The sequence below is a fragment of the Chenopodium quinoa genome, unplaced genomic scaffold, assembly GCF_001683475.1.
Source record: "Chenopodium quinoa cultivar QQ74 unplaced genomic scaffold, ASM168347v1, whole genome shotgun sequence".
Classification (NCBI taxonomy): Eukaryota; Viridiplantae; Streptophyta; class Magnoliopsida; order Caryophyllales; family Amaranthaceae; genus Chenopodium; species Chenopodium quinoa.
Genome location: NW_018744626.1, coordinates 3,215,328 through 3,243,317, shown reverse-complemented (window position 1 = coordinate 3,243,317; position 27,990 = coordinate 3,215,328). Strand labels below are relative to the sequence as shown.

Genomic DNA, 27,990 nt, shown 5'->3' with positions numbered 1-27,990 from the left:
TATACAGAGTGTTTGATATATAAAGTTATAATGGTTATTTATACAGGGTGTTTTATATGAGGGATAAGGATAAGCGGAAAGGATAAGGATAAAATAAGGTGTTATTGTTTATTTGGTACAAAGTACGGAGTATAAGTTAGGCAGGTTAAGAGTTGGATAAGTAACAAAGTTACTAATATACCCTAAGTAAACTTATCCTTCTCTTTTACTTTTTCCTTTTTATTAAGAGTAATATGTGGCATTTTAAGCCGGTTTAGCAACTACCAAATGCAAATCACATTAAGAAACCTAATCCAACTACTTAATTGTGCACTCACATCTTAAACATGATATTAAGGACATTTTTGGAGTAAGGGGAATGAACGGAATTATGATTTAATGAGAAATATGATGTGAAAATGTGAAATAAATAAATAATGGTACAAGCCACATTATGGATGGTTAAATATCATTTCAAACAGGATATATGGGTCCCTTCCAAACAAAGGTTGATCTTCTAGCAAAGTATGATATACTTCGTTGGTTTTATGATATATGGAGTAATTATAATGTAAAATTTATGGGAAATTATGTTATATCACACATTAACACTTTAAATTATATGAGCTTTTCTTTTCTTAATTGTCTGTTTTAAGATGAAGCATGAATTTCACCCTTAAAAATTTTCCTTATGTATATATAGAAATTGGACATAAGAATATTATTCACATAAATCATGTCGCATTTGAGGTTGATTTCAGGGCTTTATCTTGCTTTCTTTCCTTATGGACAACAATTTTATTCCCCAATAAAACCAAACACCCTATATGGGAGTAAAGAAGCTTATAAACAAGCTAGGCATTGTGGATTCCAGCTTATCATTTGTCCTCTCAAAGTTCTTTTTTAAAAAGAGATGTTAAATTCATACTCTTTGCTTTAACATGCTCCTTTGATAAATTGACACGTGGTTTACAAATGTACGTAATACGTAATAGTTGGATGAAGATCATGAAATGAGTTGTTTAATACTACCTTCTTTAACTATTATTTGTAATAAATGAATATTTTATATCTCATAAATAATACCCCTTTGTTGCAAATAATAGTTAACGGAGGTAATATAAAGTTAGTCAACTTAATTTACAAAAATGAGTTGTTTAATATAAAGTTAGTGAACTTAATTTAAAAAAGATTTTATTTTTTAAAAAAAATATATGAGAACTGAGAAGTTATTGGACAATGAGGGCTATGGTAAATATAATTAATAAAAGGAATTCCTTGTATTTATAGTAGTTTTAAATTATTTTAAAACGATTAAGAAAGAAAAGGTGTGTCACTTCTTCCGAAATTAAGGAGGTAAAAATATTGTACAGTCTTACTCTGTTATTCTTTATGAGGAAGCTATTTTGATTTTTCAAATGTGGAAAAAGGCCATATACAAAGCATGCACAAAGAGCATGAGTTTTACAAGAAACGAAAAGCATGATCTTTATGAGGTTGGCTCAACCCAGCACGGTGCTGGACCAACACATGGGTAAGGAGGTCATTTTCACATTAAATGAAAGTATTGTGGTAGTATTGACACTGTTCATACATATATCTATATAACTATAAGAGAATTATCTATTCGTTTCATTATGTATATTCCGTTGGTCATCTTCCCTAATTTTATTTGATTTTCCGCTTTATTCTCTCTCCTCAATGCTTCCTCTTCTAAGCCACCATTAATGGCCTTCCTCTACCACCAAATTCTTGCCCGTTCCCCCTCCTATCAACTTGCTGCCCTTCTTTCTTCCCTTTTTCATTTTTCTTCTTTTCGACCACCCAGCCGTTTTCTGGGTTTTCGATGACGGGTGGGTTTTGAAGATGGGTTTTTTGGTTGTGTGGATGGCCTAAGGTGGTCGAAATCAAGGATGGGTGGGTTTCGAAGGAATATACGTAGGACAATAACACCAAGATACCTGACAATATAATTGTTTACATGACAGATGACAATAACTGATCTCTATTTTCATAAGACAAATAGAAGCAAAATATGTCAATAACGTATTGAAATATGACAATATAAATGTTTACATGACAATAAAATTTAACTATGTCTACCATTTCCCTATGTCCTAAACCTTATACCTAATAGTCCATGTCATCAATCCAAACCTCCCAAAATAGGCAACGATCCAATAGTCCATGTCATCAATCTAAACATCCCAGAATACCCTAATCACAAACAGCCAATAAATATGATAAAGGAACCACTCATCCATGTCATCAATCCAAACCTTCCAAAATGGACCAATCACAATCATTCCACGACATAAAGAACCAATTACCTTTATTCTTGATCAGCTACGTAGATTCAGCTATTCAGCTGATAGAGCCCAAAATACTAAGTAGTGGGACAACTCAGCAAATTAAGAGACATGGCAGGATTATGATACAACTAATTACTGAGAAAATGCATAATCAAATTTTTAAAAAGGTTTGCTAACAACAGTAATTTACAACTAAATAAATGTAACGACAGTAAACTAATCTGACAATGACAGTAATTTACATTCAATTGACAACAATTTATTCACTTATGAAAATAACTGTTACAATTATACTAGAATCGCTAACAACTTTTGAAGTGAATTATTATTGTTACAGGGAATTTTCTTTTAATTAATATTCAAATAGGATTGTTAAATGGTTTGTTACTCAATTAGGATTGGTAATTGGATGTGACTTTGTTACCCTAATGGAATGCTTAGAATCAACTACATTTAACAAAGTCTAATAAGTTCAAGCCAACTCAATTCCTAACAAGTTCAGTTCAGTTCAATTAAGTTCAACTCAAATCAAATCCTATTGAATTGTTTATGGTATTGTTTATGAGAGAAGGAAATTAGGAAACGAGAACTAAACTAAAAGCTAATTGGACCTGAACTGAACTTAACTTAAGCTGAAGAGAAGAGACCCTTAATCCTAAATGAATCCTTTGAAGAAGCCTTTAATCCTAATTGAATCCTTTTAAGGCCCCTTTATCCAAATTGAATCCTTTGATATTCAAATGTCGATTAACATTCTTTAACAATTTTAATTATAGTTAAACACTATTAACAATGTAATTGAAACTCAAATTGAATCCTTTGAAATTCAATTTAAACACTATTAACATTCCTCATTATAGTCAAACATGTAGGAGTTTATAGGTACTAATTGCGAAAAAACATGAATCATATTCATACAGCACCTAATCCCAAGATCTAATGCATAATGTTTTGGGTGTTTTTGTCCCTTGGGAGAGTTACAACACGAAGACTGATCCGCTGTGAGCTGTACCTGCAAAACAAACGGAGACACCGGTTGGGTGGTGCTCCGCCTCCGACGCACAAGTTAGTAACTTGAAACGGAATAGAGAGGACGGAAATTTAAGTGGGTATCTGCTCGGATTCCAAGCTCAGGTCTTTCTCTGATGTAAGAGAATAAGTGTGTAATAAATGATTCAATGTGTCCTCAAAAAGAGAGACATCTCCCTATTTATAGGGTCTTTGGAAATTGCCCCTGATTAGGTCACTAAACCCCTATCATTGGTGGGTTGCGCCGTTTTCCGGCGTTCTCGGGATTTGGGCCTGATGGCCGCCTTTTCCCCTTTATTTCTGGAATGACACGTGTCAAGCATAGATTGGTCCATTTTGGACCAATCTGAGGCTGACACGTGTCACCCTCTGATTGGGCTACGTGGCAGGGTAAAAATACCCTAAACATTTGCCCCTCACAGATGTGACGTGGCTCGCCACGTGGCATCTGTGACACATGCCACGCTCCGGTTGGCGGTAATTTTACCATTAAAGAGTAACCGTTCACCTTCCGAGTAAATACGGAAATGCCCCCAAATTTACCCTCTATATATAGCCGTTTTACCCTCATAATTTTGTACGTTTACAAAAATTTCCTAGAGAGCAAAACTTTGAGAGAGCAGAAGTCATCCATTTGAGTCAGACGCGAGTAAGAAAGTTTGTTCTTGGACGACCCAGCCGGACCCGCCTTCCTTCAGATATCAAATCCAAAGGTACCGTCTCTATCTCTCTCAGCTCTTTTCTTTTTTCACCGCTTGTACATATTTCTTGCAATAAATGGATGCATCACCAACACACACGGCACAGCCTAGGTTAGAGTACAGCCGGTCACCAGGGTCGGCTGAGTCTAGGACTGGGAGTGCCGTCTCGGGGTGTTAGGACCACCCTTTGCCTTGGATTCCGACCAGTTATGTGTCTGTACAGGACACCATGGCTCGGACAATGCAGACGGCAACGGATCTAAATTACAAAAGCGAAGGCTCAGGCGGCCAAAAGCCTAAGGGAGAAACGTCTGGTCAAGGAGACCAGACGGCTCTGGAGAGATCCCCTCCTCGCGCCCCTTCAACCCCTGCTGACTCTTTCTTGGAAGAGTGTGACCAAGGCGGCGACGAGGTCGTCTCTACCCCCTTGGGTCAAAGCGAGGAGGAGACGGAGAGCGACAGCTCCGCCTCTACCTCTGAAAGCAGTGATGACTTACCCCCGCTTCCTGATAGCGAGGAGGAAGAAAGGAAAAAGTGGAGCGAAAAGGATGATCCCTTCAGCATCCACGTCTCTTCCAAGAACCGGATCTAAATGGAAGAAAACTTAAAGAACTTTACGAAAATGCACCCGCTAGGAGACGGGTATAGGATCCGGATGCCGCCTGAGAATGGCACCATCGCCTGGGAGGACGATGAACAGAACGCCAACAACTATTTTGGCTGTTATGAGGCAGCGTTCAAAGCTGGCCTCCGCTTCCCCCTTCACCAAGCGGTGCAGGCAATTTTAAGAGGCTACGACCTTGGGGTCTGGCAACTTACCCCCAACTCCTGGACCAACATTCTGGGGTATGTTGCCGCCTGCGAGTTCCAGGGGCTTAACCCCGGCTGGGAGGCTTTTGCAAGCATGCACTATCTTAGCAGAAGCCCAGGCGGCTGGCGGGCGTGGTACACTCTAACCACGCAGCCGCAATATATGATGACCTTGGACAATGTCTCAAAGTTCGATGGCTGGAAGCACAGGTTCAACCTGATGTCAGCCCCAACCAGACGGGAAAATTATGAATTCCTCTGTACAATAAGAAGCCCAACTTGTTGGGCAGGAAGTGCGCTCTTCCACGGATCCCAGAGGAAGATTTTGACAAAATAATTGAGGCAGACTTTTTCGGCCTCACAGACGCAACTCTATCAACCGGGGAAACAATAAAAGTCCCCAAAAATTGGATCCCCAAGAGCGCCTGGTTCAGGGATGAGTGTTTTCTAGCCGCCTGCGGGCTAGGGCACATGTTTACAAAACGTATGCGCCTGAGTTTATACCGTCTGTAGTACTTTTCTATCGAAATTGATTTATGATATTGACCAATTTCTTTCTTTTTGCAGAAGAAGCTCTAAAAATGCTGCAGTCGGAGAAAACTCCTAAACGGCCTTCTGCAACCATCCGCAAAGATCTTGCAGAGAAAGTTGCGGCTGAGCTCAAGGCCAAGGTAACAAACGCCTGACCCTTTCATACGCTGATCCTTTAAAATCATTTTCCCGGATGCTAACCTTAACTTTGGTTATTTTTTCAGGGAGGAGAGGTTGGAAAGTCGTTTGAGAAGCAACTCAAACGGGCTAGGGAGGAGAACCCTGCCGTTCTCAACAAAATCAAAAAATTCGCCTCTACATCAACTCCTGGCGCCTCAGCCGGGGCTAAGACGATGCGGATATCGGGGCGACTCGAGAAGGTAGGCGGCAGCGTGTGCCTTGATCTTGTCAACCCTTTATCAGCAGCTGCGGGGTTCACCATGCCTGCAAGCGGTTCCCGCTTGGCCAGCTCTGAAGGTAAGAACCCTTTTGAATCCCCGCTTGAGCTGGGGTGGCCTTTACGGGTGAAATCCCACTCCCAACAGACGTCATCCTCAGACGGTCGGCAACAAATAGGTGTTGCCTTAGTTTCGCACTCATCACGTATTGATTGTGGTGCAGATCAATCTCCCCGCTGGCCAGACGTCCAGAAGCACGCCAAGGCCATGCTGGAAGCCGTCCGGAAGAGGGATAAGGACAATATCCCTGGGATAGAGACGTTCAATCTTGAACGCATTCTATCCCTTCTGAGGTAAGAAACTTTTCAATTCAATTTTATTTTTTCCAAGTGTCTTATCCCGCCTGCCATACTTATGCCGCCTGACTGTTTGCAGGCCATGCTGCGGGTGGACGGGCTCAAACGCCCTTATTCCCGCAAACGAGAAGAGGTAAAAAGGGCCAAGAAGTTCGCCATAGACGCTGATAATATTGCTTTACACTCGACTATCGTAAATGAACTTGAAACTAAAGCAATAATTATGACACAGGCGTCTAGAATCCAGCAGCTGGAGGCGGATCTGGAGACGGCCAAACAGCAGGCGTCGGATAATGAGACGGCTAAGAAGGCGGTGGAGGAGGCCCAGAAGAAGGCGGATGAGAGCACCAAGAAGGCTGTGGAGGCGCTCAAGAAGGCCCAGACGGACCTTGGCACACTTAAAGGTGTTTCCGAAGAGAACACCAAACTGAAGGCCAAGGTTCAAAAGCTGGAGAAGGAGGCTGCTCAGGCTCAGAAGAACTTTGCAGCAACCCTGGAGGCGGAGCAAAACCGCCTTGTTGCTGAGAGTGATGCTGACAATGACGCCCGTATGAAGATTGCCTGGGCTGCCTTGTACCCAGACGCGGATTATAGCATCTGGGCACTGGCGCACAGCTATGCCGAGTACGTGGTGTACTTGAGAGAACAAGGCGAGCCTGAGCCTGCCTCTTTCAAAGCCTGGGTCAACTCCAACAATGAGTCGTCCGTGCCTGATCTTCCTGGTCCTGGTGAAGCACAGGAGATACCCTCAGATGGTGAGGAGGAGGGGGAGGACCAGGAGGCTCCGTCTGCAGGCCAGAAGTGACCCCTCAGCGGCAGTATGCCAATCTTTGCTTTTTTAATTTTCTTTTTATTCAGCGGTTGTATGCCAAAACTTGCTTTTTCCGGCCTGCGTGCTGAGTATCTGTGTATTTACCGGCTGTAGAGCCGGGTTAATTAACAATTTCTTTCTCCCGGACGGGGTCCGGTTAACATTTGATCCATTACAACCGTTTGGTTGGGTGGACTTTTTATGAAATGCACCGACTGAGTCGGTTTTGATCATTTTACATTTGAATTTTTATTTTGTGCAAGTTTTAATTTTTCATTTTTTGCCTAAATTATCAAAAGCATGCGGCGATTTCTTGCCTAACCAGTCAATAGCCTGGCTGTCCTTGCCCTGGACGGTTGTGTGATTGGTTTCAAGTGGAGTTGGTTGATTGGCTTGAAAACGTCTGATGCTGCAAAGAGCATGATATGTTTGTAAGTCAATCAATCACAGTAGTGATTGCCCCAAACCAAGTGCACAGCCGTACACCAACAGGCATTTCGGTCACTACATAGACGGCGTATGTCCGTCTTGGTAGAGATTTCATAGCCATTGAACTCTTTTGGCCCAATTGGGGTGAGGTGCAATTTTTGGAATAAATAACCTGTGAGAACTTCAGCCGGCGACCGACTGATGCCTATGGGCATCCGGTATCTGGGAACTTATTCGTTCTTCATAGGTTATTTTGGTCAGACGGCTATGAGTTGACCAATTTGGTCGTTCAATTTTTGCCGTCTGCATGGATACGTAGAACCGACAAATAGTCTGTTCTCTGCGACGATTGCACCCGGAGGGGTGTCGCCGGACGCCTTTTTCCATGTTGGGACAGGCGATTTTATAAAATGAGCAACCATCCGGCCATTTTAGCCTCTAGTCTTGTTTGAGACCGGTTGCGTAGCCACTAAACGTTTTTGTGCTTAGTTTCTAGTCAGTATTAAATTTACACCAAGTATCGAACTTAGTTTTTTAAGCAAACGAGTTTGTCTGGGTATTACCCAGACGGACAGGCAAATATTGAATTTACACTAAATGTTTGATCATACTAATATCAAACTTAGTTAGATAAATGGAGAATCCGTCTGAGTATTACCCAGGCGGATAGTCAAGCAGTTGAATAAACAAAGTATCAAACTTAAACAAGAGATCCGAGTATTATCCAGGCGGATAAACAAACAATAATTACCCGGATATTACCCTTCACTAAGTATCGAACTTAGTTAGGTAAATGGGGAATCCGTCTGAGTATTACCCAGGCGGATAGTCAAGCGATAATTTTGCAAACAAAGTCTGAATCTTCATTAATTGACTCACTGTTTACAAAAGTTTACATTCTCAGAAGTAGTACTTTTTTAGATTGTCTACATTCCAAGTTCTAGGCAGGCGCCTGCCTTCTGGAGTTTCCAGGCAGTAGGTGTCGTCCCTTACTTCTTCATAGATCCGGTAGGGGCCTTCCCAATTTGGGGTTAGCTTTCCCAGCTCATGGGCCCTACCGGTTGCCTCCATTTTTCGTAACACTAAGTCGTCAACTTTCAAAGGACGCTTGTGTACTTCTTTGTTGTAGGCTCTCGTCATTCTCAGACGGTAAATCTCATGACGCAAGGCGGCATTGCCCCTGCGTTCCGGGAGTGAATCCAATGCCAGGCGCATTGCTTCCCAGTTTGCCTCTTCATCATATAGCATGACTCTAAGAGTCGACTCGTAATGTTCGATGGGCAAGACGGCTTCAGCACCGTAAACCATGAGAAATGGGGTTTCACCGGTTGCCCCCTTTGCTGTTGTCCGGATGGCCCATAGGACATGGATTAACTCTTCTGCCCATAAGCCACCGGCTCTTTCTATTTTCTTCTTAATGCCGTCTGAGATGAGTTTATTGAAGGCTTCAACTTGGCCGTTTGCTTGGGGCCGGCCAACGGATGCAAAATAGCTTGAGATCCCCTGATCTCCCAACCAAGTTTTTAGCTGAGGCGTCTCAAACTGAGGACCATTATCAAACACCATAGACATAGGTACCCCATACCGGGTGATAATGTTTTTCCAGATGAAGGAAATCACGTCTGAGGTTTTGATGTTTTTAACCGCCTCAACTTCTACCCACTTGGTGAAATAATCCACAGCCACTAAGATGTAGCGCTTTCCGCCTGGAGTAGGCGTGTAAGGACCTAGAATGTCCATGCCCCATTTTGCAAACGGGATTGGGCTGTGGATGGCCGTCAGATCAGTAGCCGGACGGTGAATGAGTTTACAAAATTTTTGGCACTTGTCACATTTCTTTACCAACTCCTTGGCGTCTGCCTCAAGAGTGGGCCAAAAATAGTGTCGTCTGGCTCTGACGGATAGGGCCTTGCCGCCTATGTGAGAGGCGCAGAATCCCGAGTGCAAGTCTTCGAGTACTTCTTTCCCCTTTTCTGGGGTGACAAACTTCAACAAAGGCTTCAGAAACCCCGCCTTGAAGAGTTCTCCATTTTTCAACTCGAATCTTGCAGCTCGCTTTTTCAGGACGGCTACTTCCTGTGGCGAATCAGGAAGTGTGCCGTCTGAGAGATAGGCCCGAACGCCATCCATCCAGGTAGAGCTTCGGTCCAGAATTCCAACGGGATCCTCATAGATGCTTCTCTTTTCAAGAACTTCCCTGAAGACTGACCGAGGCGTATCATGGCAGGCGGAAGATGCCAGCTTTGACAATGCATCTGCCTGGTTGTTTTCCGACCTAGGCACCTGATTCAGCCGGAATTCCTCAAGTGCCTTGGTCTCTTCTTTGACTGCCTGAAGATATTTAATCATAGCCGGATGAGTAGCCTCGTAGCTTCCCTCATACTGGCTAACAACCAATTGAGAATCAGAGTAGGCGTCAATTTTCATGGCCTATGCCGCCTTACACATGCGAATGCCGGCTAGCAGGGCTTCATATTCCGCCTCATTGTTAGAGGCCTGAAATTTGAAGCGTAGTGCGTACTCAAATCTGTCCCCTTCAGGAGACTCATAAATTACGCCTGCACCACAGCCGTTCTTAGTAGAGCTCCCGTCTACATACACTTTCCAAACCTGATCAAGATTATCCGGAGCCACCGGACGAGTCATTTCAATAATGAAGTCAGAAAACGCCTGACCTTTCACTACCTTTCTTGGTTCGTAAGTGATTTCAAGACTTTGCATTTCAATAGTCCATTTCAACATTCTCCCGGATGAGTCCAAGGTAGACATTGGCCGCTTGAGTGGTTGGTCGGTGTAAATCACCACCGGATGTGCTAAAAAGTAGGGATTCAGTTTTTTGGATGCCATATACAAAGCGAGGCCAAATTTTTCAACCATGGGGTACCGGAGTTCAGCATTTTTAAGAACATGGCTAATGAAGTAAACCGGGAGTTGCACGCCGTCTCGCTCAGCAAGGAGAACAACACTGAGGGCATGATCTGAGACGGCTAAGTACATGTACAACGTCTCCCTAGGTAAAGGACTGACCAACCTAGGTAGAGAATGTAAGTGCTCTTTCAACCTCTGGAATGTCGTCTCAGCATCATCCCCCCATTCAAATCTGGTCTTCTTCCTGATTGCTTGGAAGAAGTAGAGGCACTTGTCGCCTGACCGGCTGAGGAACCTCCCCAGGGCGGCCAAACAGCCGGTGAGTCTCTGCACTTCCTTGACAGAACGGGGTGACTTCATGTCTATCACCGCCTGTATCTTTTCAGGGTTAGCCTCAATCAGGAATCCGAGAAACTTCCCAGACTTAACACCAAAGACGCATTTCTTAGGATTTAACATGACCTTATGCCACCTGAGTGTGGTGAAGGTTTCTCGGAGATCAGCAAGGTGATCCGCCTGCTGCTTGGATTTGACTATCATGTCATCAATGTAAGCCTCCACATTCCTCCCAATCTGATTAATGAAGACCGTATTAATCATCTGTTGGAAAGTGGCAGGCGCATTTTTCAAGCCAAACGGCATCACGGTATAACAGAATAACCCCTGATAAGTGACGAAGGCCATCTTCTCTTGATCTTTCTTCCACAGGGGTATCTGATGGAAGCCGGAGTAGGCATCCATAAAACTCATCAAGGCGTGACCGGCTGTAGAGTCGACCAGACTGTCGATCTTTGGAAGCGGGTAACTGTCTTTTGGACACGCCTTGTTGAGATCTGTGTAATCAACACACATGCGCCAGGTCTCATTCGGTTTCTTAACAAGGACCACATTGGCCACCCAGTCGGGGAAATTACAAGGCCGAATGAACCTGGCGTCTAGCAGCTTTTTGACTTCGGCAGTTGCCGCCTGACTTCTTTCCTCGCCGTGGTTTCTTTTCTTTTGCCGGATGGGCTTCTTTTTAGGATCCACGGCGAGCTTGTGGACAGCAAGATCCGGGTTGACGCCTGGCATCTCTTCCACTTCAAAGGCAAAAATGTCTTTGAATTCTTTCAGCAGAAGGTGCAAGTCTGCACCCAAAGTAGCATGAGCAACCGTCCCAACCTTTATAGTACGTTCCGGACGGCTGTCATCCAGAACAAGATCAAAGCTTTCACCAGCCGGTTGGGGACGAAGCTCATCTAACCGTTCACCGGTCAGTGATTGCTATTTTTTCTCTTTCTTCACCTCCACCAGCATAGAAGCCTTTCTTTTCTTTCCGGCTGCTGGTGGGGCAGGAGCTGGGTCAGCATCCTTGACATTGTCAAGGTCTATGGGTTCCTGACCGCCTAGGGCCACGGTATCTTGGACGGCTGAGAGATAACACTCTCGGGCCGTCTTCTGATCCCCATTCAGGGAACCCATAGTGTTGTCATCCCTCTCATACTTGATGAGCATGAGAGATGGGATGATTACTGCCTTGGCTACGTTGAGGGTCGGCCGGCCAAGGATAATGTTGTAGGCGGTCAACTCCTCAACGACCAAGAATCTGACGACAATATGTCGTCCTTGGCCCTTCTCTCCCAGCCGGATGGGTAAGTTAATCCTTCCGGCTGGGTAGACCATCCCACCCCCAAAACCAACCAAGGGGTGGGTGACCGGATGCATGCTGCTGACATTGTATTTCAGCTTTTGCAGGCACCGGAGGCTGATGATGTCTGATGAGCTGCCGGTGTCTATAAGGATCCATCCAACCAGCTGGTTGGCAACCTTACATTCAAAGACCATCGGGTCATCATGAGGGCGGCGGACGCTGCCCCTATCCTTCTCAGTGATCAAGACGTCTGGGAAGGAAGAGCTGTCGGACGCCTGCTCATCATCATCTTTGTCCATCTTTCGAAGATGGCTCTTGGTGCCCCGGATGATAGGGCCACCACATGAGAACCCGCCTGCTATAGTGTAGACCGGCTCCTTGTCGGTATCCGAACTACTAGCAGGCTGGGGGGTATTCTTGGAGGACTGACCCTTGTTTTTCTTTTTTGCCCCGGCTGGGGACTTAGAAATGTAGGACTTCAACAGCCCTTTGTCAGCCAGACGGTCCAACGCACGCTGAAGACTGAAGCAGTCGTTGGTGTCATGGCCGACCTCCTCATGGAACTGACAGAATTTATTCTTGTTCCGTGTCTGGACAGAACTCTTCATAGGATTCGGCTTCTCAATGGACAGCCGGTCCTTTACCTCCATGAGGATGGAGTTGCAGTCTTTATTAAACTCGTACTTGGGGACGTACGGTTTAAATTCTTTCTTTTTCTTCTGGGACGGCTGGTCAGAGTCAGTAACCGCCCATACTTCTTTTCTCTTCTTGCTCTCTTCTTTGTTTTTGGCCGGCTGAGCTGACCGGATGTCTTTCTGTTTGTCGGACTTCTTGGAGTCCGCTGGCTACCAGGCGAGCAGAGGTCGGTAGCTTGGATGTAGCTTTCCGCCTCCCTCAGGGCCGCCTGTAAGGTGAAAGCCCCTTTTCTGACTAGGTCGAACTTGAAGGTCGACCCGTCTCTCAGACCCTTGAAAAAGTCTGTAAAAGCTACCTCGTCAGACAGTCCTTGAATCTGAATTCTTATCAGATTGAACCGCCTGACATATGAGCGCAGCCCTTCTCTCTCTCCCTGCTTAACAGTGCTCAAATCAAGGCTTGTTTTCTTTGCAGGGATGTTCATTAAGAAGTTAGAAGCAAACAGGAAGGCGAGCTTCCTGAACTTATTGATGGACCCGGCTGGCAAATTGCCAAACCATTGTTGGGCAATGCCCTTCAATGTAGCCGGGAAACACCGACACCAAGTGGAATCATCCAACCCCTGCAGATACATGAGTTTGGTGTAAGCCATGAGGTGGTCTTCCGGATTGGTGGTACCGTCATAGGTACCAACCAACACATTCTTAACCTTGGTCGGCTGAGCCGCCTCGGTTATCTCCCGGGTGAACGCAGAAGGCTGTTCACCCAGGCGTAGCAGACGAAGCTGCCAGTCCAATGGCTGGACATTTGGATATGCCGCCTGACCTCCAAAGAGGGCCGGCTGCATAAAGTGAGGAGGATATTGTCTGTAAGCCTGGGTAGGAACATACGGTACAGCTCCAATCATGTGAAGGCCAGAATGGACGGTATTACCGCCTGTCTGACTCTCATGCAAGGAAGATGCATTCCCGGCAGAGGTATTGTTGAAGCTGTCTGGAAAGTTCGACGTTGAAGCCGACTTAGACAGCGACTGGGTTCTCTTCCGGTTAATGATCTCCCGGGCATCAAGAGTTGATTTTTTACTTCTCACCGCTGTTGAGTCCGGCGAGTGTTGGTATTCTTCCTAGGAAGGAGAATCCTTGACCAATCAATGGTCCCAGCTGCCTTCTCTTTTGGATGAGGAGTGGGTTGTCGGTTTCGGACTGACTTCCCCTTCTCCGGAGGAGTCTTCTTTGCCGACTGACCTTTACTTGGGCCAGCCCGGCTTTTGGTGATCAGCTCTTTAATTTCACCCTTGAAACTTGTCATGAATCTCATGAGTTCGTCTTGGGTGACAGGGGCTGATCCTGCTGCCGTTTGGGTTTCCCCTTCCGGCTGCCCAGTGGGTCTGCTTGGACCCGCCTGGGAGGCACCCCGCTCCAGAGTCTCTCTGGGCCGGATGCGCTTGATTCTGAGAGAGCCGTCTTCGGCTGTAAAGGTTTCAACATGAGGATCTTAATCCTCCTGGTCTGTAAAAACTTCTGGGTCATCGCCCAGACGGTTAGAGGGTGGTACAGACTCTGGAACCATCTTCGAGGTACTCTCCCCACAGACGGCGCCAAATGTTTTGGGTGTTTTTGTCCCTTGGGAGAGTTACAACACGAAGACTGATCTGCTGTGAGCTGTACCTGCAAAACAAACGGAGACACCGGTTGGGTGGTGCTCCGCCTCCGACGCACAAGTTAGTAACTTGAAACGGAATAGAGAGGACGAAAATTTAAGTGGGTATCTGCTCGGATTCCAAGCTCAGGTCTTTCTCTGATGTAAGAGAATAAGTGTGTAATAAATGATTCAATGTGTCCTCAAAAAGAGAGACATCTCCCTATTTATAGGGTCTTTGGGAATTGCCCCTGATTAGGTCACTGAACCCCTATCATTGGTGGGCTACGCCGTTTTCCGGCGTTCTCGGGATTTGGGCCTGATGGCCGCCTTTTCCCCTTTATTTTTGGAATGACACGTGTCAAGCAGAGATTGGTCCATTTTGGACCAATCTGAGGCTGACACGTGTCACCCTCTGATTGGGATACGTGGCAGGGTAAAAATACCCTAAACACATAACACATAAAGAACATATAATTGTACCTTTGAAGCGTGATTTCACGTGCTATCAAGCAAGAACAATGGGAGATAAAGAACCCCAAGCGTGATTCCTCTACTTGGTCCACGGGCACAGATTAAACATCCACTAATGCTAGTTAGTCGTGATTGAACGCTACAATCAGTCTTCGACGAAGAAGAGAGACACGGGCTAACCACGAATTACCACGTCGAACACCACGAGCCACCACGAAGGGGCGCCAGACGTACGAACGAGGGGAGAGGGAGGGTCGTGAGGTGAGGAGAGTGTTTCGGGTTTTGGGACTTGGTTGTTTGTTTCACAATCTACTGTATGTTGATTGTTTTATTCAACCTTAGGCATGGATCTTATTTATAACTCACATCTCTAAATAAGAGTCCATGTCAAGCCTAAACACCTTATCCCAAACACACTATTCTAGCTCAACACTCGATCTACATGGTATGTCATAATCTCATGAGGCCCATTAATGGGTCTCTTACTTGTTTAACCCAATACCCTTGTTGTGTGACCTCATAGGATCCATTCTATTGGGATTTGGACTTTTTAACTAGCCCAAAGATCATTTGTCATATCTAGAACCAAACAATGACGACCCAAAAGAACGATGTTATTATCTCCATAATAGTGATCCTTGATATATCTAGTAATTGCACTTATCGAAGATACAATTCCTTCAAAACAATGTAATTGAAAGTTAAATCTTATATACAATCCTTATTGGAATTGAACTCGGTTACCAATCCTAATATAAAATGAAATGCATTTAACAACCTTAAATGAGACTCGACTTATCCTAATTATAGTTAAAAAAAATATTTTTTTATTAATGAAAATATGATAAAATGCCAACAACACTTTATGTTCTTGATGTCAATATCAGACATTAAGAAATAAAGGTATGATATTAATACCAAACTCAATGAAAATACAGTTCTACCTCGTTGCTAATACCCCAAAACACAATCCCCCAAACCCTCTGTTAACCCTAAACCCGAAACCCCATTGCATTATGACAATGTGTATGTCAACATTACAATATATATGTTAATATGACAATATAAATAAATAAGATAACTATGTCTATAAAAAAAAACATATTGCAATATGATAGTGTATATGTCAACACGACAATACATGATAAATGTCATGTTATCATAAATGTCATGTCATCAACAGACAAACCCTCTATTAACCCTCTGTCATGTTATCATAAATGTCATGTTATTCAACCTCATTTGCATAATAACGGACCAATCATTGCAACGGTCTTGAAAAGCACGCCAACAATGTATAAATATGGGCATACAAATTCATACGTACAAAATACACACCAATACAAAATAAGGGCCCACCAATAACATTTAATATTGATAAAATTGGTGTGCTGGTCCAGCACTTTGCTAGGCTAAGCGTCACCCAATTAGACTCGAAGATCGCATGTGACCTTCAAGTTTAAAATACATTCACTAACCAATATACCACTTTTAATCATTCCATAGTGGTATTTGGCTATTTGCTGAGATGTTCAATTTGTTTGTCAAGTAAAAGGCGCAAGCCCATACCTTTTTATTTAAGGGTGGATCCACCATTTAATTTAAATTTAGATAGAGTAACTAATTTGGTTCGTAAAGTCTTAAAAGTCTTGGATTTGAGTGTATACGCCATAATATACATGATATTGATTCATGACACTCTCCACCTTTAATTGTGTCAGATTTGGATAAACCCTTTATAAGAGGAATTACAGCAATTGAAAGTCAAATTTAACACTTAACGTTTTCCTTCAAATTCATGAAATGACTGAGCCATGGTATGGTTCCTTAAACCTTTAAATGTTTGTTTAATTTTATATTACTATCACTTTCTTTCACCTCCCTGGCTCTCAGGAACCAAAAACAATGACTATTTATATTTTGGTAATCTGATGATCTCTTGTAGTACTCCTTCTGTCACTTAATTATATGTCTATTTCTTTCTCACATAATAGAGAAAAATAGGCATATAATTAAGGGACGGAGGGACTAAGGGAGCAGTATATTTCTCCTAAAATATATTGTCAAAAAAATAACAACGTTCCACTATATGGGGGGAAAAATATCATATTTATAACAAAGCACATAATTTTATTCATTAATACACATAATGTGACAAAATACAATCATAAAGTACACTCCTAAAGGTTAGTGCTCTATACAACAGGCATGCATAATAACATCAACATACAGACTAGAATAGACAGAGTAGAAACATGAACCAGAGGTGCAAATCTTGAAGAATAAGACTCAGTAGTCAGGGATGGCTGCAAAACGATAGCCGGCAGCACCTCTCCACGAATAATATGCAATCCGAGTCTCATAGAAGCCTGCATTAACAATTTGAAACAGGACATTATTATATTTCGATAAAACATAAGAGGAATTTAAAATGAGGTAGTCTCAACAAAGTCAACATTCCTAACCATGAACATACAAATGCCGCGTAAAACAGAATTAAAATCTCAACAGACTAGTGCACATGATTCTACATTAAAATTATGCAATAAGAAGAATCTCTTCTGATTATATAGCATAAATTTTAGACAGTAAACACAGAAATCCATCATCTGTGAGCCAAAAGTTATTTCTAAAAAAAGGCATTCCATTTCCTAGAAATTGGAGTGCCTGCAATCTAAATCTTCAAGAAGTTCTCGTTGCCTGTTCTTTCTCTGTACGTTTTGAAGGAATACATGGGCCAAGCAGGGTTTTGGGCAGGCTCCTAAGCTCCTTCCCCCAAATTATTTCATAAGTCATGCAGATACTTCCAAACCTTTTTGGATTTAGCTCTAGGGTAGCTAATGCCAATACAATCCCTCCTCCTCCCCTTAAGATTAAATGAATAATGAATAGCACCAAAAACAAAACTAGAAAGAAAAAAAAAAAAAAAAGCATTATGGAAACAACTCCTGCTGCTGCCAAGGTGCTAATATACGTGGAATATATACTAGGTAGAGGTGATCATTTGCGGGCTTGGACGGGTAGCGGGCCGAGTTTATGCTTATTTTTTGTCCAACGGGCTTATGTATCAAACCCGAACCCTTTTGTGCGGGCTTGATACTTTGTCCATGCCCGATTACTAAACAGGCCGGGCTTGCCCGCGGGCTAACGGGCCTTAAATTTTTGTTTTATTTTTTATAACACTAATTAATCTATTTATTATTTACATGTGCTAAAATTATTTTGGTAGAGATGTCTTAAATTTTTTATTCACAAATAATGATAATAGAAATTAAAAACACACAAAATATGTCATAATATAAAATTAAAATAAATAATTGTAACCAATAAAAGCTTATAGTTTACTATAGTCTCTCTGTATTGATTATTTTATTTTCTTAAATACACAAAGTATTATTTTTATTATTAAATATAACACTAACTAAATAAAAATTATTAAAATAGTATTATTATTATTATAAACGGGCCGGGCAGGCTAGCCCACAACACATATTTTCTTGTCCATACCCGTCCGTTTACATTAACGGGCCGGGCCTAGCCTGTCCAAATATCCAATTTTTTCAAAAAGATTGTCCAAGCCCGCCTTTTTTGCGAGTCGGGTTAGGCGGGCTTAGCGGGCCGTCCCGCCCATGAACAGCTCTAATACTAGGATAACATGGCATAGCTCTAGGGTCACTCATCAAAATTCTTTATACCATTAAATCTATGATATAAGAGAAAGGACCTTTCAGAACACTTGTAAGTCAACTATAGTGCTTGTTACTTGCCTAGATATTAACTAGGGATCATACAAAGCAGAAGATCCATCTTGTGGTAGCAGAAAACTGAAGGAGTTTCAACAGAATATGTGCTGTTAATGACAATTTATGCTTCAACAAATCAATCAGAATTGTCAAGAAATATTGATTAGCGAAATTTTGCAAGCTCAATGAAGGAGTTTGTTTTAATTAAGTGAAATACTTTTTGAATTCTGAAAGCTGGAGCACATAAATCTGAAAGAAACATATGCTGCCCAAAAGGCAAAACCTATAGATCTTTTCATCTTTCTCATTCTGCCTTCTACGTGATCTGTCAGCAATGACTCGTGAGCAAAAGGCAAGCATTTTGAAGCCATAAGCTACTACTGCCTCTATGAGAAATGTAACAAGCACAGTCCTTAAAGGGGACAGGAGAAGAATTTTCCCAGAATGCCAAAAGTGGCAGTGTTTAACAGATAAGATAACTGCTGCTGGCTACCCATCAGTAGATACATAGCAGAGAAGATAATAATATAAATAAAACAAGGCAATTAAACCTGTCCGCCAGGAGGGAGCCTATTTTTAAAAGATAACTAATACAGTATGTTGAAGAGCTTTTATACACTATATAATATATTAATATATACTCATTCAAATGAAATACAGCTGATTTAAATGAGTAAGATTAATTTCAAAGACTGCAGAACAAAGTGCACACTGCAAAGAACATTTGTTCATTAAAACAAGTCAAGTAAATCAAGCAATACAATCGCAAAAGAATATACTCATTCAAATGAAATAAGGCTGATTTAAATGAGTAAGATTAATTTCAAAGACTGCAGAACAAAGTGCACACCGCAAAGAACATTTGTTCATTAAACAAGTCAAGTAAATCAAGCAATACAATCGCAAAAGAAATTATTCAAGGAACAAACTTCATGAGGAAAGCCTCTATCAAAAGTTTCAAGAGCCGCTTGCTTTATGTAATAAAAGTAATATAATCACCAAGTTCTCTATGATGATGGATCCAAGTCATACAGTTGATCAAGATACATCCAAATTTAGTGTCAATAACTATTATCAACTTAATCAAGCTAACCAAAATTTGCAAGTCAGTTATAACAACTACAAAATCATTAACCCAATGCTCCCACAAAGCTTTCACTCTAAACAGGATAAGGAGCAATTTCAGATGTAAGGAGCCGTACAGAGTAGTAGTTTCCAGTTCAATAGTTTTGCAGCTAAATTACTGTCCCAGGATTTATTGTTGCAGCAATTACAGCAACTATCAAGCAATCTTAAAAGACCTTTCTGAAGAAACTTATGGAAGATACTAACTGGCTAGAAGAGTAAGCAACACCCATCAATCAAAAACATTCTAACTAGAAGTCAATAGCATTGGCTACTGTTTTACTAGTGCTATAAATTAGGACTTATAGAATATGTTCTTATGTTTTCTATAATTCTGGATTTTTCATACAAAAATAAGAATCACGTGTGAAGTCCAATAACAGTAGACGAATCAAGCAGAAAAGCAATTAAGTTTTAAGATACATGAAGAACAAAAGAGATATTATCTAGTCCAATACTCCAAAAGAGTTCTGTGAGAATTATCATTATTATCAACTTATCACAGCCTTGAAGCTTAGTAATGGGACTAATGGTAGCTTCACTATAAAGGTCTTGAGGTGGATCATATCCTTGACTCCTTAAGCATGAAAGAAATCATTCCTCAAAATCAATTTGTTCTTTAGGTGGATAAATAGTAGAAGACGTTAAATTTTGTTGTCTTGGCTTTTTTAATGTGTCAATTCTGCATCTAATTTATCTTTTGCTTTTCATAAATTCCTCATTGAACAGAGTAAGTTCTGGTCCTTTTAGTTCACATCCTAATGAAGAGGACTTATCTTGTTTTCTTCACTTAGGTAAGCTAGCTTTGACGGACTTTAAACAAAGACGAGTGTGATTTGTTCTCTTCACTCGGGTGGTCAAATTTCTATCATATTTAATCTTCAAATCCTAGACTTCCTTGTTTGAAGAAAAACGTCAAACAGAACTACAGAAGCCCGCTAGTATAATTGTCAAAGACATCCAATCTAGAGTTTGTCTCAAAACAGTTTTCAACTTTCTTTTTCACTTTATGCCCTGAGAACCTTTAAGTTCATGTGCTCCAAAGTATTAACACTTAAGCCATTATTATTCTTTTATGGTGTTGATCACTTCCCCTTATAACAGCTTATGACCATCAACAGAATTGAGTAGCCTAAATTCCCTCTTTCAGCTTTCCACCTCACGTCTTATTTTAAACCAAATAATAGAATATTCCAACTGACACTACAGCTGCAAAAGGGCATACACTCGAGAGGGAAGAGTAAAGAAAGATGCTTTCCAAAAAATTAAGAATATACTTGCAAAACTCGGTGAATGAATAAAATGATAAGTAAAATCACTTGGGCATGTAGCTAGAGGGGCACGACATTCACCAGTTAGTCAATGACTTGATTAATACATTCTCCATTTCTTTTCATAATTCTACTCATGCTTGCTAAAGCCTTCATTGACTGAACCAAAAAAGTGCAAACTGCATAGCAAGAAAAAAAAAATGGCATTCTCCACCACCCCATCCTACTGCCCCTTCCCACACACCCACAACAAACAAAGAAAAAGAAAAAGAGAGAGAGGGGGGAATGAGGAAGAGAGAGAATACAATTAAATAAGGGAAAGTCTTTACCTGGAAGGAAAGTAAGAATTCCAAGCGCAAGGAGACCATATGCTTGAGACTGCTCCCCTCCCATATGACCAGTGAGGATGAAAAATGACAGAAAGAGAAGAAGTGAACCAAGGCAAAGGAGAAACAGTGCGAGAAGAATTGATTTCCATGGAACTTTGTCTAGATATTTCGGCGTGTAATCAAACCGAGGATCATACTGTTTTCCCTTTATATGACCGTCATAACTGTAAATGTCACCTCCATCCTCATCAGTGGCAAGTGGAGAGTATTTTACATTACGCTTTGATGCCATTAAAGCAGCAACAGGTTTGCAGGATGGGAATTGCAAGCAATCTTCCAAGCCCTCCTGATGAATCAAGTAAAATGCAGGCCTAATCAGTATATTTACAAACCAGATGAAATTTCCAATAACCTAATTGCCTAGCAACACATTCCACCACCCCCAAAAAAAAAGCAAAAAAAGCCAATCCCTTGGTGCCCTGGTAATACTTCATCCAGGAAAAGTCATCACATTGTCCCAAATCACTAAACTAATGGTGGTAATTTGTTTTAAAAAGAGAGCTTTGTAATAGTTGAATACCTTGCACCCTCCGTCAATTATTTTAATGGGGACATTGCCAAAGATCCAAACATTACTTTATTTTAATTTTTTAAATAAAAGTTGAAAATTTTATCTTGACATTCCAAAAATGAGTTATTTATTTGGTAATACTTATTTATGGATAGAGGGTTTATCCTAACAGCGAATTAAAGAAAAGAGTTCACAAACCACCAATAAAATGATATTTCAAACCAAATAAGATTTACTTTAAACATAACTTTCAAAGTTACAAATGAGATATTCCATATTTCCATAAAACAAAGATACCCTAGCTCTGAAACAAGACCCTATTTGGGTGTATTATAAAAAACCTGCTTCCCTAAATATTTCATATCCTTTATTGCTAAATGCCTAAAAATCCAAAACCCATATTTAAAGCATAAGCTGACACTGGCATCAGTATATACTAATTGAGGAAAAAAAAAAAAAAGACAAATGACTTATTTCGACTTCTACTCTTACTTAGATCAAGAAAATCAGACCACATTCCATCACGAAATCTAAAGCAGCTTTTACCAGTTTACAATAGCAAGATTAATGTACTTCGTTCTGCATCAACCTTAATAAGCATATCCAATTTCTTCCAGTTTGTTGACACTCTAATCAACATTTATGTCATAACTCATAATTGTCTAACACACTACTAACCTTTCGTCATCTCTTAGAAAATATGAAAGATATCCAATGAACTGAAAAAGGTGGCAAACCATCAATTAAAATACATCAATGTTCTGATTGCTTGTTGATTCTCTCATCCCATCTCTAACTTTAATTGATATACTTCCCTCACCCAGTAATACCAGTCACATACAATTGAGGGTGTGAGAAAATATAGTCTCGATTTCTAGAATCCCAACAGATTGCTAAACAACTTCCAGTATTACCCTTTGATAAAATTAAATCCGGTGGAATGGGATGGAGGGAGAAAAAATTACCACGAACCTTCTCTTGATATCAAATTACAACAGCTTAATTATTTTAATTTGTCATTCATATGATCATTTATTTCCTCCAAAAGAATTAAATTTATATTTTGGATTCTCATATATAACTATAAAAGTATACACCCAACAACATCAATACTCAAACACACCTTGACTCCTGGAAAAGCGACTAGCACGGATTCGATGTCCCAATTCCTTCTTACCATTCAGGTAATTCAGTAAGTGATCTTTTCAATCTAGCTCGCAATGGTATGATTTAAGGTCAATGATTATGTCTTAACGCCAACAATAACTACATAATTTGCACCCAGATATTTGCAACTTAAAACCTAATTACGCTCCAAATTGTTTTAATGTGGTCAGCTCTTAATCAATTCATGCTACATTGCTACTATTCGCTAATGTACCATTAGGGTTTAGGAATATACAGAAAAACTTGACAATTTACACTCAGAAATGGGGTTTGAACAATCAAACAATCTGTTGAGAAGACCAATATACAGTAATCAAAATATTGATGATGAACAAGAACAAAACCAATCAAAATGAATAGAAGAACAAACATCAATTCATCTGAATTTTCATCAACTACATGAACAAAGCTCTGAAATTAAGGAAGTAAACCCTAAAATTGTCGAGAAACACAGAATAAACATCATCAAAATCAGCAAAGTAGAGAAATTTATGGGAAAATGGATGAGAAATTCGAATATTACCTTACACCAGACGAAAAGATGTGAATCAAGAAGATGATTTATTGATTTCCTTCTCTCTCTATTTTCTGCCCGCCAATACTGATTTGTTTTGTAGATTCCAAACTTGTACCCAAAATGCCCAGCGGCAATATTGAATTTTCTGTGTTTTGTCTAATTTGGATTAACCCTTTTTGGTTTAATTGACCTCTAAAAAGGCCACAAATGCATATGGAAGGGTCTCCAGGGCTCTCGTGCTGGTTCAAACCTAAACCCCCGCCCCCAATGTGACCCAACTTGGGGTTTTGGTTAAACTAAGGGCGCGTTTGGTTCGCGCAGGGGAATCGGAATGGAATGAATCCAGGGAATGCAGGAGAAAGGAATGGGTTGACCCTGATTTAGCCTGGTTGTTTGGTTGCATCCAGAAAACGGAATGAATTGTTCATTGATTCCCTTTGTGACTGTTTGGTTCAAGTCAGGGAATGAAATTGTCATTTTTTAAATTCCTGTATTATATGATAAACCTGTGAAATCATGAATTAATACTTGAAGACCTTGTTATGAAAAAGTTAAGCAAAAAAAACTATAAAGACATTATAAAAAAAAAACTATAAATAACATTTTTCATGCTCCATTGATTACAAATCCAAATTATCACCTCATGGTGAAAATAATACCAAAGTACTTGTTCATAGATAAAAGTTCATACCAAAAGTATTCTAATAATATTGACATTCAACCAAAGTCTTTGCCAATAATCCTTCCTAATACAAAACCATACATAAAACCATAACATAAAATTTATTTAGGCACTACCATCACCGCTTCCTCCAAGAAGACTCTTAACATAAGCACCTTTCAAAGCATCCGGACACTTTGAAAATATCATGAGCTTGTTAGGTTGTGCGGTTAGAATGTTAGCCACTTCAAAAACTTGGGTAGGAGTGACACCTTCAAGATTAAAAGAGAGTAGTTCCTCTAGCACTTGTTCACTCTTTTCAACTAATTTTTGCTCTCTTTCATCCGCACGTTGTTCACGATCATCAGTGCGTGCCATCACAGTAGCCATAGTGGAAAGATGAACATTCATGTCTTTCATAAATGCTTGTAAGCTAGCGAGCTCATTAGAACTTCCGGCACCACCACTTCCTCTCTTACTTTTTTTTGTAGTGTTTTCAGTCTTGATCTTTTTATAAGGAGGAGAGGTAACAGTTTGAGTGACATTACCACTACCTAGAACATCCTCATCATCACTTGAATCAAGTGTAACTTGTGGAGGGGCAACTTTTTCCAAGTTGTTGACTGCATCAGCAAAACCTTCAGCTGGTTTTCCAGTAGCATAGTCCTTGCCATAAATTTTCTCGAGTTCATGAAAGTGGGGGAAAGAAATTCCATACAAGTTTTTGCAATTAGGATGACTCTGGAAGACATAAAAATGCTCATCAACAACATCAAATACACAACATACAGTCATATCAAATGCAACAACCATATATTTCTAAATGTTGGTTCAATTTGACTACGCATATTTTCCAATGAACAATTATAATCTCATAGCAATCAACCAATGTAATCAACAATCCATGAATTTCAACAAAAAAAAAAAAAAACAGATTACTCACTATAAAAGGACCTTAAAAGGGGGTGTACCTTGCAAAACTCGTCATAAACAGCCCGGTCCACAGAAACCATTTATTTTTCATCATCCCAAACGAATCCACTTGTATTTAACATTTGAGAAATAGCCCTAAACTTGGCTCCAAGTGTCTTAATCCGAGAGTCAATGTGTGGTGTAGCCTTTAAACCACAACCAGGAAGAGCCTTACCTATGACCTCCTCCAAGCGAACCATATAGCCGCTTCGGAATCCATTTTCACACCTCCAGTGAGGATCTACAGCTAGCTCTGACAATGCTTCCACAAGGACTTCATCTTCTTGAGCGGTCCAAAATCGTTTGTTTCTCCCCCTTCCACCTCCACTTGCACTACTTTCTTCCATAATACTATAACATTTGAACCATATTAACATGACATATACATAAGAATATACATAAGAGGATTGCATATATATAAGAATAAAATTAACCAAAAAAATTGTTCAATTTAAGTAAAAAAGGAAATTAATATAAGTCCAATACAACATCCATGACTTAATGTAAACAGAAAAACGTACAAGATCGAAATTGAAAAAAGCATTCTAGTCTGAAGTTCAAATATAACAATAAAAAAGTTTGGTCATGTAAAAAATAAAATCACGAACTAAGTCTGCGGTGTCTAGCCCTCCACTCATTAAACATATTTTGGGCCATTGTATTTCGAAAATTAGTCCATGGATCGGTTACAGCAATGGAAGTTATGTAATCCACATCATCTTCATCACTAGCATCACCATCATCATCATCACTATCACTTTCCTCATACAAGTCATCATCATCAAATTCTGCAAGCATGTATCTTTTTACCAAGTTATGTAATAAGGCACAAGCAAGCACAATTCGACCATGTGTTTTTAAACTAAACCAAGAAGGACTTCTAAGAATTCCCCATCTTCCCTTGAGTAATCCAAAGCATCTCTCAATCACATTTCTAGCTTTCGCATGCCTTAAGTTGAAATATTCTTCAGCGTTTTGAGGTTGTCGGGGGCCATTATTCCATTCTTTAAGATGATAAAGATGCCCTCTATATGGTGCAAGGAATCCCTCTCCATTAGTATATCCTCCATCACATAGATAATAACAACCTTGACAAATTCAAAAAAAAACAAAATTACTCTCTTACTAAGTTAATCTCAAATAAAGTCTACTATGTCAATCGTATTACCTTTAGGAACTTTCAACCCATTAGGCCTAGAAATAGCATCTCGAAGAATCCGACAATCATGTGCCGATCCCTCCCAACCGGGTAAGACATATGTAAATTCCATCTCAGGTGAGCATACTCCTAGAACATTCATAGCAATGGTGCCTTTTCTAGTGCGATATTTGGGTCGATCATCACAAGGAACATTAACTAGAATCATTGTACCATCAAGGGCATCTAAACAATTCTACAAAAAAATAACAATATTACTCTCATTTATGTATACTAGTCTCTCTCTTTATTTATCTCAAATTAAAGTGTTGGTTTTGTTAATTTACCTTGAAATATTTCCACCTTTCATCGTCACAATCCTCTCGTATTGGAGTTGGTTTCTTAAGAAGAACAACATGTAACTTTAAGATTGCTAACAAACAAGCATGAAATTGTCTACTAATAGTTTCACCACTTCTATAAAAGTGAGCACCCATCATTCTATTTTTCTTATGGTGAGCTAATGTGTATAAGAAACCCGCAACCATCTCTTCCAAACATGTGTTTTTAGTTTCATTTAATCCGCCAATATCTCTAACCATTTCTAAAAGTACACCAAATGTGAATCGATTTATACGAAGATAGTTCCTACACAAAGTGTCACTTTCTCTAATCATTCTATTCAAATTGTGCAATCTCATCTTTCTTCTAGTTTTTTTATCTAGCTTTAGAGAATGAGAATTGTATATAGTTTTTCTCATTGTGTACCATATCAAATGTAGCAACACAACACAATTAATCATAGTAATTATGAAACGAATAAAGTCCCAATTTCTCTTCCTTTTCAAAGAAGTACCAATTCGAGCCATTTTCTGTAGAAAAGAAAATCAACAACACTATATCATTGACAAGTTTCAACCTAAACCAATATATACATGTATATACATATGAAATCAATATTGTACAACACATACTACAATACATCTCAACAATTCAAGAAACACTGCCTTCTTTCATACTTCATACTTGTCTACTACTTGTCTACTATACAAAATATAAACTCAGGCAGTTTGGATAACAAGTAAGAGAAAGACATGGCAACACCTTTGTTTGGATAACAAGTAATTGGAAGGAAAGGGAGGGAAAAGCAAGAACTTGTTGCATTTACAGAATGAATACAATTATACAAGCCTTTTTCACAACACAACACTACCATTAATAGTCAAGTATTGAAAATTTACCTTGAAAAAATGAATGCCAAGCACAAGCATATCTTACTACAAACATAATAATGCCCATAAAAGTGAAACAAATAGACAATGTTACAAGCATAATTCAAACTCAGATATAGCTACTCAAAATAGAGATGACAAAATTAGCAAAAACCTTTCTACATAAGCATCTTTCCAGAGGAAACCATAATTTTAAATTTGAAAGGGCACATTATCTCCAAAAAGTAAACATGATGGACCAACAGAGGAGGAAGAACCGGGCTTCACAGTCGTGGTTAAGAGTTTTCAACTATAGCTAGTTGGACACTATAATTTGAAGACCACACATCATATCACAGTACAGCAAACAGCATAAAAGCTACAGGGGAAAGGCTAAATGCTACATGATGCCTATAAAATTATCTATCTACTACCAAAAAATTGGATACGATCGTATGAAAATATTTGATTTAGTTAATAAAAATCAAAATTAAATTAATGATGTCACTAACATTGCTCTGGAGTCCAGAGTAAAATCATAAAAAACTCGTAAGTTGTAACACTTACAGAAATACTAGAATACTTCCCACTCAAATTTCCATAGGGAACCAATTTATTGATCCTACTTCGGCTACATGTTCTTCCCCATAATTGGTTAATATATAAGAGTGTATCATAATGTA

The 27,990-nt window shown here is 40.2% G+C and overlaps 3 protein-coding genes across 3 annotated transcripts; all 3 read right to left on the bottom strand.

Annotated features, from left to right (window-relative positions):
• Positions 1 to 16,692: 16,692 nt before the first annotated feature.
• On the bottom strand, positions 16,693 to 23,581 carry LOC110700505 (transmembrane protein 230-like). Its single transcript, XM_021878052.1, has 3 exons — positions 23,332 to 23,581; positions 21,071 to 21,416; positions 16,693 to 16,971 (listed from the first exon to the last, which is right to left on the bottom strand). Exons 2-3 carry the CDS (start codon positions 21,360 to 21,362, stop codon positions 16,892 to 16,894), a joined length of 372 nt encoding a protein of 123 aa, XP_021733744.1. The 5' UTR covers positions 21,363 to 21,416; positions 23,332 to 23,581; the 3' UTR covers positions 16,693 to 16,891.
• Positions 23,582 to 24,022: 441 nt separating this feature from the next.
• On the bottom strand, positions 24,023 to 26,486 carry LOC110700504. The gene is made up of 2 exons (XM_021878051.1): positions 24,958 to 26,486; positions 24,023 to 24,727 (listed from the first exon to the last, which is right to left on the bottom strand). The coding sequence occupies exons 1-2, from the start codon at positions 24,997 to 24,999 to the stop codon at positions 24,113 to 24,115; spliced, it is 657 nt and encodes a 218-aa protein (XP_021733743.1). The 5' UTR covers positions 25,000 to 26,486; the 3' UTR covers positions 24,023 to 24,112.
• LOC110700893 lies at positions 25,000 to 26,698 on the bottom strand. The gene is made up of 4 exons (XM_021878474.1): positions 26,444 to 26,698; positions 26,127 to 26,352; positions 25,563 to 26,046; positions 25,000 to 25,309 (listed from the first exon to the last, which is right to left on the bottom strand). The coding sequence occupies exons 1-4, from the start codon at positions 26,696 to 26,698 to the stop codon at positions 25,000 to 25,002; spliced, it is 1,275 nt and encodes a 424-aa protein (XP_021734166.1).
• Between the last annotated feature and the right edge of the window lie 1,292 nt (positions 26,699 to 27,990).